Genomic DNA, 14,923 nt, shown 5'->3' with positions numbered 1-14,923 from the left:
CATCATGGCCTGTAATGTATAAGTCAGTCGATTTTGCCTTTCACTCGGCCAAATTGCTGTAAACGTGACGTGACCGCGACGTGTAGGTAGATATGAATAGAAATGTAATAAAATGACATATTTGAAACGGAGTCGTGCAGTGCTGAAGCCGTGCAGTGCTGTTAAGTATGAACAGACCTTAATTGGTCAATTACTATACTGTTTCTTCTATTTATATTGTCGGTTCGGTGATTATTGGTCACAAAGCGCTCGCCCAAAAGTCACTAAAATCTCTATAACGGAACATTTGACAGCCGAAAAGTCCATTATACTAACGATTAACGATAACTATCATACTAACGAGAACTCGAGTGCTAAATATTTCATATTCACGATTTTCAGTAATCAATAATCCAATTAACTATATTTTCATATGTATTTAGAAAATAAAACAATACCTAGATGTAGATGACTATGGCCGATATTAAGCTAGTTTGTTTCTGATTTGTATCATTTCGTGTTATCAACTGTTATCTGTCAAGCTTGGCACTAAGAAAAGTCTGAGGGTTTTGCAGAAACATTAACATGATACATAGAAAAAGAGTATTGGATCTCTTTCGGGTATTTTCAAACACTAGGTTAGTTTATTAATAATTATAATTGCTTATAAGGTGTGACAAATAAAATAGTTTGACAACGTTCGATTGACAATATTCGATTTCGTGTTTATTAAAAGAACCTTTGAATGCTTTATTTTATTTACATTTATCGTTTTTTTTAACTACACCTAGAAGTTTACTAGAATATAATTTTTATATCTTGAGTATGTGTAATATGCTCTTCATAATATTACGTGCAATTAAAATACATATCTACTTACTAAGTTATGGTATTTAAATAATAAATGTCGTTTACTGGTATTTTAATAATAAATGTATATTTTAATATTTGCAGTTGTCCATCACACAGCAATCTCTGTAACAATGAGATAAATTCAATGCATAAATGCTTAAATAAAGATAATATTTTTGAGGTAAACTCAGTTTGTATGATAATAAATTAGAAACAATTCAAACATTTTAAAATGATCTAAATCCAAAATTTAATCAAGGTGTCCTGTTCTACGATACGATATGGTCCTGATGCAACTCGTGAGGTTGGAATGGATATAGCTAATATGAAAGTACAGAATGTGTGTGTTGTAACGGATCCATATCTTGCACAACTTCGTCCAGTCAAAGTTACGTTGGATTCATTGACTCGAAATAATATCACTTTTGAGACATTTGACAGAGTTCGTATAGAACCAACAGATGAAAGGTTTTATATATGTACAATATACATATGTATTTTTTCGAAATTCGCATATTGCTTGCTAATTTAATTCTTTTACATTTCATTTTTCAGTTTAATGGATGCTGTAAAATTTGCTAAAGAAGGAAATTTTGAAGCTTATATTGCTGTCGGAGGTGGATCTGTAATAGACACCTGCAAAGCAGCTAATCTTTATGCTTCTGATCCCGAAGCGGAATTTTTGGATTATGTCAATATTCCTATCGGTAAAGGAAAACAGGTTGATGTCAAATTAAAGCCCATCATTGCAAGTATTAAAATGATACTTTTATGAAAATTGAAATAATGTTTTTAAAAGTGTTTGTAAGATTGTTGATATTATGATTCCAGTACCTACCACATCTGGAACTGGTAGTGAAACGACAGGAGTGAGTATATTTGATTACAAACCACTTCATGTGAAGACTGGTATATCAAGCAAAGCGATAAGACCTATTTTGGGAATAATAGATCCTTTGCACACTCTCTCCTTGCCTGAAAGAGTATGCGCATATTCAGGTTTCGATGTTTTTTGTCATGCTCTTGAGAGCTTCACTGCTATACCGTATGATGAAAGGGGACCCATGCCTTCAAATCCGATGTTACGGCCAACTTATCAAGGTCGTAATCCAATTTCAGACGTTTGGGCGAGATATGCTTTAAAGGTTTATAAATATTACGGTGTACTCTCGATTAATCTGTATATTTCAGATATAGGTAGCACTTGCCTCGATATCTTCACAATCCGATAAATTTATTTCCACGTTAGGAAAAATCTTTTTCCATAATTGAACTGGTGTTATTGGTTTTACTTTCGCCCAAGATTTTCCTACTTCGTGTATAATACACTCATCTTTTTCCAGAAATTTATTAAGTCATTATCTTACTCAACAAGAGTTTTGAGTAGACCAGAAAGGCTAAGCCGTTTCATTGATGATAAGACACCTCGGTTCATGGGTTGAATTAAACTTGTAACTAGGGTTTTTGGACTCGTCTCGACCTGGACCCGAACCTGCCAGGTATTGAATTTAAACCCACAAGATCGGGTTCCCAGAATTTCAAGTTCTAAAATTAAATAACTTCTGTAAAAATCAAAATGCATTATTAAATTTAAATTGTTTTAATTGTAAATGACAATATTTCGAAAAAAAAAACAAAAATAAAATAAGTAAAGCCTTTCATATAAGCCTTAAGTTAAGCTACACAGAAAATAGTTTTACCAAAATTCGTCTCGGAAGTCGATTCCACGGACAATTTGTATGAATCAATATTAATCGACGAGGATGAAATAATATTAACAATGGAGGAAGAGTTTAATTTAATTCTGAAAAATGCAGAAAAACCTGATCTAATCGTAGCTGGTGATTTTGGAAATCTAATCAGGAATTTTCACTTTTCAAAAATACCAAAAAGCGAAACATTCATCTTGAGAGGCTCTATTACGCGCTATGCACAGTGAAACCTACTTCAATGGATAACTAAATAACATTCTCGGTGTCTACAAATTTTTGCACCAAATTTAGATCGGCATTGAAGGATAAGTCCCTTAATGCTTCGGTGTTTTTTAAATACTATTATATTAGAGCTAGTAAAATAAAATAACTTTAAAAATAATTTTATGTAATAATATCTGAATTTTTTAAAAATTACAATTTCGGAATTTTAAATATATTTAATTGTGGCTCCTAACCGAACCCAGACCTGTCGGGTTTCCAAAATATTGGACCCGTAATCGACGGGTTTTCAGAAACCCTATTTGTAACATTAAGCGGTGAAAATTTTCTTGGTTTTTAATAAAGTTTCATTTGGTTGAGAAGTAGCATTATATATTACTAATACTGCTTTCTGTGGCAATCCTTTACTTTTTAAAAAATCTCTCACTTTAGCAACCCATTTGATATTGAATCAATCTTCTAAGATGTCTATCCATTCATGCTCCTTTTTGGGTATAATAATCAACGGGAAGAATTTTTTATTTCAGTCCTTTTAAATGATTCAATTTTTTTGGTTTTCCAATTAAAAAAATTTCATTTTATGAGTTTCTGGGTGCTTTTCAACAACATATGACTAAAATACGCTCTTTGGATGTTTTGTGTCCTGGAGTGGACTTTTCTTTTGAAGAAGCAAGCTTTTTCGTTAAAAAATACTTCTAATATAAGCCTGTCTCATCTGAATTATAGATTTTATCAGGTTGAAAATTTTCTAATTGCAAATATTCTTGAAATTCGATGCAGAATTTATCAGCGCCTTCATCACAACCACTAAGACGTGTCCAACGAAAAATCCCATTGATCAACCAATGCTACAAATCTATGTACACACTTGTTATTTGCGTTTGATTCATAAGTCGTAACAGACGGTTTTTCTTACTCAAAAATAATTAAATAAAAAAAAAAATAATTTATTTCAAGCTCGGATTATCGAAAGTGCACTGTATGTACATATATAGAAATGTATGTATTTTTTATTCAAAATAATATATTTTTTAAAATTATAATAAACAGGTTATAAAAGATAATTTTGTGAGTGCTGTTAAGAATCCTGATGATTTAAAAGCAAAGTCTAATATGCACCTTGCATCTACAATGGCAGGTGTTGGATTTGGTAATGCTGGTGTTCATTTATGTCATGGTTTGTCATATCCAGTTTCAGGAAATGTGAGAAATTTTCAGCCTAGAGGATATAGGTGATTTTTTTTGATTTTTAATGTTATTTTTTTATTAAATTTTATTTCATGTGCATTAACATATGTATATGTATGTACTATTCTTCGAGTGAGGATCATCCAATAATTCCACATGGTCTATCAGTGGTGATGACAGCTCCTGCTGTTTTTGAATATACCAGTTCAGCTTGTCCTGAACGTCATTTAGAAGCGGCTGAAATTTTGGGAGCTGACATAAGAAATGTAAAAAAAGCTGATGCTGGAAGAATATTAGCTGACTCAATACGCGAACTAATGCAAATTATGAATGTAGAAAATGGACTTTCGGAATTGGGATACAGAAATGATGATATTCCGAATTTAGTTCGGGGAACTTTACCCCAAGTCAGTTTTTATATGTATTTATGTTAATTTTAATACAGTTCAAATATTATTTGTGAGGATATTTTTTAAATGTAATATTCTATGTATTGCTTAGGAACGTATTATCAAATTGGCGCCGCGAGAACAAACCGAAGAAGATCTTTCCGACCTCTTCAGAAATTCGATGGTGATATATTAAATTCAATTTTAATTTTATTTTCGACATGTAATATAAATATTTTTGCACTATACATATTTTTGTATCTATATAAAATATAATAAAAGAAAAATGTATCTAAAGAGACAACTGTTTTAAGTTCCCCGCTATTCATGATCGTATTTACAGCTGAGGTAAGTATGTATGTATGTATGTATGTATTAGGGATTGCAATTTACTGTCAAATTTCATAAAACAGGTAAACGGCAAATGATTGAATGACTACCTGTATACCAGTGGCGTACGGTGGGTGCTAATACCGGGTGTGCTGTGTATGCCGTAGGGCGTAGAGTATAAAATTATCAATTAAAAAAAATACTCGGTTTTTCATTACAAAAATGTTTTATTAAAAGTTTTTAATATATACATAAGTTCAATGCGACGTTTCTGAGACAAATTTTTCTTTCTGTTTTAATGTGTGTCTTTCTGTTTAATTCGACCAATAACTTTTTTTCGACCAATAACTTTAACCAGTATTTACTGGTAATACTGGTATACAGTGTATACCAGTATTTACCAGTAAATGAAAAAAAAATTCCGTGGAATAGATAACTTTTTCTAAAATCGTTAGCCTAGATTGAATCATAAATAATTCAAAATGAATCTCAGCTGAATAATGTCATATAAATGCATTTAAGTTAATGCGTAATAAAAAATAAATTTAATTTTTTTATTTTAAGCCAACCATATTTTATATTATAACCATATATTATTCCTATATATGTATGTACTTAGTTCGCGATAAAATAGGCTCTGGTATACAATTACCGATGGCGATGGTATGCATACCGGTATTACAATCCCGAGTAGACGCGATCGGTGTTAGGTTCAGAATTTTACTAATTCCGCAGTTTACAAATAAATAAATAGATGTCACTAGTATTTTTTTTAATACTTCGATTTTCAATTTATTTTCTAATTGCGTAAAGGCGGACTTACATAAATACATACATGTAATTAAAATTATGTACATATGTATATACATACATATGCATATGTAATATGTAATTTCGAAAAAGACTGCATGTATATAAGGTTTAATGTAAGAATTGTTGGGAGCATAGAAAAAAATCAAAGTTTCTATGACGACGATTCGATATGGTTAAATATTATTTTTTCCAATAAATTTAATAAAAAAAAATTCAAACGATTCAAATAAATTTTATAAAAAAAAAAGTTTTTTTTTTGTTGCTCAGTCTAATTGACTATGAAGATAAATATACTTTCAGTCAAACATGTAGTTTTAATTTATAAATTAGTCGATATATGTATAATTATATAATACATATTTTATTGAATGTTGTAATCTATATTTATTTATTTTAAAGTTCAGACCGTTGTGGCATTACAGGAATTCCTAATGCGCCACAACGGTCAAAAAATATAACACAAAAAAAAAACAAAATAACAATTAAACATAAGTTATAATACATAATTTAATGTTTTTTTTATTTATGAATTTTATTATTTTTTTATTAAGGTTTTTTTATAATTTTTATGACTTTTATTATTTGTATTATAATCACATTGACGCTTTGGGGCAATCTGTCAAGTCTCTGTGGTATTGATTTTTTTAAAATAAAATAAAATAAAATAACGAATAATATATAATTTCGAAAGAGACTTTGTATGTATGAAGGTTTAAAGGATTGTTGGGAGCATCGAAAGCAAATCAAAATTTCTATGACGACGATTTGATATGGTTGAATATATTTTTTTTTCGATTCAAATAAATTTAATAAAAGAAAACAAATGAATATTTACTATTATATCCGCCATGTTTAAGCTGTTTATATTACAAATACTGAGCAAAGTCGGGTAAAACAACTAGTGTAATATATTTCACAACTATTTTTCAAAATTTCAATCACATTTCAACGACGCTTAAATTTATAATAGGTTTATAATAGTAGACTTCAAGCGTTGCGTGAAGTTGATTATGAATTTTTGTGCCACCACGCGTACTTCCGTAAATTTTTACTATCGTGTACTAATGACTGAAATTGCTGCGGTACTCTAATATTTTCTATTATTACTAATAATTTGGTACTATTTTTTTTAAGTTTGTCATGAAAACAATGTAAAATCACTGATATTATCAAGAATGTGGCCAAGACGCCTGCAGCGTTGACCATCACGTAAAATTTGTACCGGACGTGACGTCATGTACAAGGCAACCGCGTGATGTCACGCGACGTCAGATTACACGTAATAAGACGTCCGCCACGAAATAGACATAAATTACGAAGAGTGGCATACTTTCTTGAGCTTCAATCGTTGAGATCAGTTTACAGAGCAAATTAATGATGAAAAATATCAGAATGGTCTTCAAAACCCTGATACTAATCTTTAGAATTTATGTAGAGTCTAAGCTTTAATGTTTAGAGTCTAAGCCTGGGGTCCTTAACCTTTTTGAGAAATGGTCTGGTTTCAAAATTGTATGGAGGGAATGATGAAATAAAATCTTATTGGAATCCAGGTTGAACAAATTCGTTCATGTGGAATAATTTTGCAAACGGGATTTATGTCTAATGTATATTGGGGTACATCGATAACAGTGAATTTAGAAATTTGGAAACAGCTTAAGTTGGAAAAAGCGCTTTTTATTTAAGGTTTTTTTCTTACACACCGCCTATGTAGTGTTTTTTTTTTTGTCACTTTATCAGATAAACAGGTTAATTTCACAGTAAAAAAATATTTTTATATTATACATTGCTAAGGTATGAAAAAAATCTGAAACTGTGTCGCGCGTACCTTAAATGCCAAACTCGGAGCGTCGCCATTTAATTTGAAATGATCTTTAACATAATTTCTCACTTCTATTATTTACTAAATATATTGCAATTTTCAAAAAAGATTGTATTTTAATCAATTTTGAAATATTGGTCCTTTCTCAGAAGTGACCGATAGCGTGGGACTGAGTGTCGTGGGAATACATATCCGGGTACATGCCTAAACAATAGGGAAGTAACCGGACGTAGAAGATGCCCTGAGCGACCTATCTGTTATAAGGCGGTACTTAGGCGATATCAAGACATTCTGGACGGAGCACTGCCAGTGTGTGTATCTCCTTAATCACCAATAAATGCTGTGAAACGACTTTGGCCTTTTATTTGGATCCTCCACCCACCACTACGCAACAATATTATATGTACAAACATATAATATTGATGGAATATATGCGTAAATTTTATTAAGTGCGATATTTGCGCTTGTTTTGTAGAACTAATATTTAAGCCGTTATAATTAATTGCAAGTGGCATAAGTCCACTTCTCTTAATTCGAGAAATATTTAGCGAAATATTAAATATAAGTTTTTGTGTTTAAGAATATTTAAAAATACCGGTGGCCTGTAATACATTTATTCTGCTTTTCGGAGATTCTGGGCATATCGAATAAAAATAAGTGATGACAATTTGTGAATTAAACCAAACAGAAATAGTGTTTTTGGAACTGAAAATTGGACTTCCGCCACTTTTAAATAAAACAGCTAATTTTTAATATCAGGTTTGAAATTTGAAGTTTGATTAAAAATTTAATTTTGTAAAACGTCTGTCCGCATATAAAACGTCTTACCAAAAATTGGTATAATTTTTTTAGCAAATGTTTTTATTTATGGATAATTTGACTCCAGTCTCCAATATCACGTAAAATTTAATTAAAGTTTAAGTTTTACAAGCCTCATTTTAAATAATGATTTCAAACCATCCTTCGCTTGAAGATTGATCAATTCCAATTGAAAATATTTTTCGTTAAAATCATTGATATTAATATCAAATGAATTTTGGAAGAAATGCCCGAACAGTCGAAAGACAACCACCTCAAACCCTGAAAGCCACAACTTCAATCAAAATCGTGAAGGCTTTAAGAATATTTTGAAAATAATTTTCTCGTATAAAATTTTACGAGCAAGTGCTTGTGGACCATAGTTTGGGGACCCCTGGCCCAAACTCTAAAATTTGAGTCTAAACTAAAATAAAGTATCAGGGTTTGGAAGAGTCTGGACAAGAAATTATCTAACTTTTACATATACATATTATATACTAGTTGTTTTACCAGGCTTCGCTCAGTATTTGTAATATAAACAGCTTAAACATGGCGATTCTAATAGTAAATATTCATTTGTTTTTTTATTAAATTTATTTGAATCGAAAAAAAAATATATCGAATCGTCATAGAAACTGATTTGTTTTTGATTACCAACCAACAATACTTATATACAGAGCCGTAGCGATGTTTTTGGCGTCCTTGGTAAATATCAAATTTGTCGCCCCTTTAATATTTTTTCATTAGATTTACAGAATTCATTTCATTTAAAAAATAAATATTTATTGAAATATTTAAATTAAATTATTTATATTTTAAATGTCCCACATTGACAATTTCGCAATAAATATCATATTATAAAAGGAATCAGTGCACTTAAAACACAATTAAAATTTTGTGGTTTTTATTTCTTTGTCGATTATTTATCATTTATTTTAATTTTTATAAATGCTTGTTTCAAATAAATTTGTCTTTATCTAAAACCATATACCTGTTTTGACCGTTAACCAATTACATTATTAACAACTTATGTATTATATATTACAGATACAAAAAAACTAAATACGAATTTTCCGTGAATTTGGCGTTAGCAAAGTCTGTTATTCTATTATCAAAATTTATATTACTTGCTAATTCAATTTCTATTGATATATATTTTTTATAATTCAATTTAGTGCAATGTTCAGTAATTTTTACAAAAATTTCATCCAAACTATTTTCTCGAAAATCCCTAAAATCATTATCGAACCCCTGGATTAATATCGATGATCAATGAATATCCTGTTCTTTCTGCTGAGGTGCAGTGTTAACCTTATTCCATTTATCAAGTATGAGATTCCAAAGATTTAAAAATTCAAAAAACTTATAATTGTAAATTTGAAAGTATAATGGTTTCGAAAGTGAATGTGTAGGTAATTGGACTATTCGTCATATTGGGGTGGTCACAAAGACAATTTTTGCCATGAAAATCGCGAGTACACAATATTTGGCACTCAAGTTCTCGTTACTATGGTAGTTATCGTTAGTATGCTGGACTTTTCGGCTGCCAGATATTCCATTATTGAGATTTTAGTGACTTTGTGACGAGTAATTTGTGACCAGTAATCACCGAACCGAATGTGTATTAGCAAAATTATGATCGTATTTTATGATGTTTAAAACTGAAAGTACATACATACTCGTATGTACATATGTACGTACATATGTCCTCATATTGATCGTGAACTGCTCCACTGCTTTCGATTTTGAACACCATCTCATATTTGAATGTTTTTACAAGCTAATTATGATGAACGATTTTTCCCATCTATTTAGTAGACGATGAAAAAAAATTATAAAGAGTTTCTAAGGTTCCGGAAACTTCGGAAACTCGTTTGTTCGGTCAATTTCTCAGAACTCAAAAGTATTAAAAGTAAAACATGCATAACGCTCCCTCGAACAAAGTACATAATTGAAACATAATATGTACATGTAGTTTGATGTACACATGTATATACAAATGGATATTTTAAAAACAAATCGAATTCTTCTTAAATTTTAGATTATTTATTAAAAAAATAAAAATAAAATAGGCGAGCGCCCTTGGCACTCGCCCATTTGCCATAGCCTTGCTACGGTACTGCTTATATACATATACTTATGTACACAGATACAAAGTCTTTTTCAAAATTATATATTAGATACTTATCATTTAAGCAATCACTCACTACACATAGGTACATATGTACATACGTATAGTTTCATTTTATGAGTTCTGATGCGTTTCCGTAACACATGACAGTTATCCTTTCTTGTGAAGCCAGCGTTTTTCTCGGGAAGTTTTCTAGTATTAACAGTGGGACAAAATCCCAAGTGAAAATACGTACTTTTGACTTTTGATTTGAACTGGACGACTACTTAGAGAGATTTGAAAGCTAAAAAGTAATACAAATGAAAGATAAAATACCCGACTATGGATTCCAATATTCATTTTGAACAGGAAATTGACAGATTTTGAGACATCGACCGAACTACACCAAGATATAGAAAAATCACGCGATTTAAAAAACACACATATGTATCTCCGAATCTCGAACCAATCAACATTTTTTATTACCAGATTCGTGTTCACTGGGCATAGATCTGTAAGGAAAGTCATATTTTGTCTCTGAACCTGAATCTGAAAAAAGTGGTAATTTGTCGAACAGTGTAATTGGTATTCCTTCTGCTCGTTTTTGATTAAACCATATGAGCATAGTAGCATTCAAATCTTCGTGTGTTGACATTTTCATACTTTTTCGTTTCGAAGGACCTGCAGAACTATCATAATCTCTAGCGAACGCCTCTAACTTATTTTTCGAATCTCTCTTACGTTTTTGAATCTCTCAATTAACATACATATGTAAGTTTCTTTTTCATTGTGAGTTTTCTTTCGTTTTTTTGTTACTCGTTCTTTCTCCATTTTTTAACGGTACAGGTATGTAAATGAGGAGATGGTAAAAATTATAAACATAATTTTCAAATGTTTACATTATATTTCCCAAAGAGCAGTTTATGTAAACAAGATTTATATAGGCACCAGTGTTGTGCCCGTTGATTTCAACGGGTGGTTTCGAAAAAGAATTGAAACTCGAATAAAAATAAATTTATATGTTATATATAACTTTATTTTTATGGTACCTTTATTTTTATAGTTTTATGGTACCTCCCTTTATAGGTTTTTGAACACAATTATCTCCCAAGCCACTTAACGGATCAGAGTTATTCCAACGCCGATCTTTGGTTATATTATACGGTGAACGGACTATGTGCGGAAATTTCCTTGTTATATATTCTATGAAATGGATGCATTTAGCATGAATAGAAATCATTTCAAGTGCATTTTGATTCCGTAATTTTGACTGAAACACAGCATACACTCCACGGAACACTAGTTTCGCAGAACCGGCAGAACACATATTATAATAGGTAGTTTGAGTAATTCTACTAAATTGTGTATGAAAGATTAACATATTCGCGGAATGAGCAAGAAATAACTGGTGAGGGTAATCGGTTTATGACTTTATGGCACAGTCGTTGAATTGCATTGAGTGGAAGTGGCAGCGCAAACCCAAAATGGATGAGTTTCTTTTACCCACAAAAATGGTCACTATTGTTATTTTATTGAAAGTGTATGCAAATCATTGTCGTTACCATCGTTGATCTGAATTATCGCCAAATCCTTACGATCGTTCGTTTGACACAATTTGGATTAGCGTACATATTTAGTTATATGTAAATACTTTAATTGTACGTAAGATGTTGCTAAACAAGTCTTACCATAATAATAGATATTTCTCATATTGTTTATTTTTTAATCGTAAGATTTTATCATAATTATTTTAGAAATAATAGTAATATATATTTTTAAATACGTAAAATAGTGATCTTTTTAAACTAATTAAAACTAAAACTTTGCATATGTTAAGACGATGAGGAAGTGACAAGGAGGCAATGGCCCTGCGGTGGTTTGTGTTTGCTAGATTTGAGGCACTCGGCACGTTATGTTATTATTAAATTACAAATCCGTTGGCCCTAATCTGGCGATTTGGCCCAGGATAATGTATAAGCGCGCCTAATTGGGCAGGTCCCTGCAGGCCCTACCTGTCTGCGAGCGCGCACCCCCCAGACACAATGCCCTCGCAATTATTTATTTAGCTCCCTTTCGGTCCACCCACCCACTGGGGGTAGTGGTGGACAGCTCGCGATTAAATTTATATCCTCCGCCCCCATGTCCACAGGGAATTAATCAGGATACGTTTTGCATGACATTGAGTGGCCCTTACGAAATGTATCAATCACTAATCTGCACCAACCGCCATTGAGTTCGATGTTACGATGTTAACGGAATATAAAATACGAGACGATGGTTGGTCCAGCCCAAACTCTCCGGAGCATAAAGGCCAATCTCAGCCAGAATAGACTGGCATGAGACAAAACCTTTGAAAATAATAAACAAAAACTTAATTAAGGCAACACTTCTCCTGTGTTCAAGATAAGTGTAGCCAACTATACCCATGATAAATCTAGATGAAAACAAATATGGGTAAATCCCAAACTGCCCCCTGTAAAGCAGCCGAAGAAAACGCCTCTGAATAACCTCAAGCTTAATGGATTATGTTTTGTTGAAGGACTCCAGATAAAAGAAGCATACTCCATGATACTTCTCACCAGATAATGCTCTACACAACAACCTCAAAACAGCAGCATTATAGAAATGCAGGGAATTGCCAAGAATAAACCTCTTAGAAGCTGAGTCGCAAACAGAATCATTGTGGCTGGAGAACCCAAGGTCATACTGAAATATAACCCCAAGGTTAACAGTAGATATAACCCAGATTAATTCAGAGGTACCAATAAAATAAGGAAAAGTTCATACAGGGATAGATCTAGATCTAGAGTAGCACATTACCTTACATATGTACATAAGTATGTACATAAGTCATTTTCAATAGTCAAGAATAAAAATTTGATGAGATAATTATTATCGATTATTTTATGAATATATACAATGAGACATATGAATTTAAAATGAAAGGAAACAGGCAAAATTACGATTTTCGCAAAATTTGACGAGCCGAGTTTCTTTTGCTATTTTTATTTATTATTAAATTTTTAGTTATTAAATGTAGAAAAGATTTATTTTTAGAGTTCAATTATAACATAAAACTTAAATTTTTGATTTTATATATATTTAATTTTATTATTAAGCATTCTTGTAACATACATATGTAATTACGACAAGATAATTAAATTTCAAAATCTATTTTCAACGATGTATGCCCGAGATTTTTTTTCTAGAATCGAATATTATTATTCATTCGCAGCGGTACAGTGCCGCTGCCATCTATAATTTTCAAAACAATTATTTTTAGGCGGCAAAATTTTGCCGACCAACCCTCGTCTGCCGGATTACTCTTAACTTCACAATATAAATTTAAAACTTTTGATCTGTAAATTTGGCAAAATATGACAAGGGAATTCAATTAAACTCGGCGATGGGCCACAATTTAAGCAAGGGCGCGAAACGAGTGAACGAATCCCGAAAAAAGTGCCAAAAATATTCCCTAGTCAATAACGATTTGTTTACTTGTACATCTGTACTTTTCAATCGCTTTAGAATATATGTTCATAAATACATATGTATGTATATACATAGTATAATACGTATGCATATACGCACACTTACAAATGTATATAAATATATATATATTCGTTTGCATGTACAATACATACATATGCGTATTTGACATACATATGTATTGTCACGTTCCAATGAAAGATTAATAAATTTTTAAAACTACTTTGTTAACTAACCAAGATTTCTTTATTGTTACTATTGCGTTACATTTATCTTATTGTTAGATATATTCGAAAAACGAAAGATTTAATTATGGAACGGAGAATTTAAATCAAATACGTAGAACTATTTCACTTTGACTTTAACTTTGTTTTGCTGCTGATGGTGTTGACCGTCACTTGCAGGGTCGATATTAATGACTGACTGTCAATAGCTTAAAAATCTAATTAAATATATTACTTATGTACCTACATGTATACAAAAAACATTATTGTATACAATATACAAACTCCTGTTGTATAATCAGACGAAAAGTTTCGAACTTTTACCGTCCCGAACAACATCATGTAATTCGGCTAGTACATTAGTTTTGTAATTTAAAAAAAATATAATATTCCGTTTGTTACAGACATTACTAACAAACTAACCAGTAGATTCTATGATAGAATCACTAATAACCATACTAACACACTTGTGAAGAGTCTCGGTGATTACAACAAAATGTCTATACCCTTCAGGTATAAACACATATTACCTTAACACAATCTGCTTTAGGTCATCGACTTTAGAGAGTCTTTAATTAATATTATGTATTAGATGTATTATGCATTTATAAGGATTTTAAATAGGTTTTTGAGCTCTTTTTTCTATTATTCTGTAGATTAACATAATATAATACTGTGATTACTAACCAAATTAAATTAAATTGTAAAATAGAAAATGATCAGTAGATCAGTAGCTATTAAAATAGAAATAAGATGTATAGTGAACATAATTTCGTAATAATAAAAAGCATTTAAAAATCAAAATCAAATTTAAAATAAAGTAAAAAATGCAGGAGTGACGAGGCAAAAATGACATCCCACCATAGTGTACGAGTCGATCCTAATTTATAAAAATGTTCGTTTCAGGCTCTTATGTGCCAGGAAATAATTAGTTAACCTCGTGATTGAAATTGATTAAATAAACGCATCAATGTTAGGATGGCAGGAAGCACATCGGT

At 31.1% G+C, this 14,923-nt stretch overlaps 1 protein-coding gene across 1 annotated transcript; it reads left to right on the top strand.

Moving 5' to 3' along the window:
* The first annotated feature begins 470 nt into the window (after positions 1 to 470).
* T3dh (Type III alcohol dehydrogenase) lies at positions 471 to 4,637 on the top strand. Its single transcript, XM_077433364.1, has 8 exons — positions 471 to 617; positions 934 to 1,012; positions 1,091 to 1,299; positions 1,387 to 1,583; positions 1,663 to 1,976; positions 3,816 to 3,997; positions 4,087 to 4,360; positions 4,455 to 4,637. The coding sequence occupies exons 1-8, from the start codon at positions 565 to 567 to the stop codon at positions 4,536 to 4,538; spliced, it is 1,392 nt and encodes a 463-aa protein (XP_077289490.1). The 5' UTR covers positions 471 to 564; the 3' UTR covers positions 4,539 to 4,637.
* Positions 4,638 to 14,923: the final 10,286 nt, after the last annotated feature.

This window comes from Arctopsyche grandis, chromosome 1 (assembly GCF_051622035.1).
Source record: "Arctopsyche grandis isolate Sample6627 chromosome 1, ASM5162203v2, whole genome shotgun sequence".
NCBI lineage: Eukaryota > Metazoa > Arthropoda > Insecta > Trichoptera > Hydropsychidae > Arctopsyche > Arctopsyche grandis.
The sequence above is the reverse complement of the archived record's forward strand: the minus strand, read 5'-3'. Positions and strand labels throughout refer to the sequence as shown.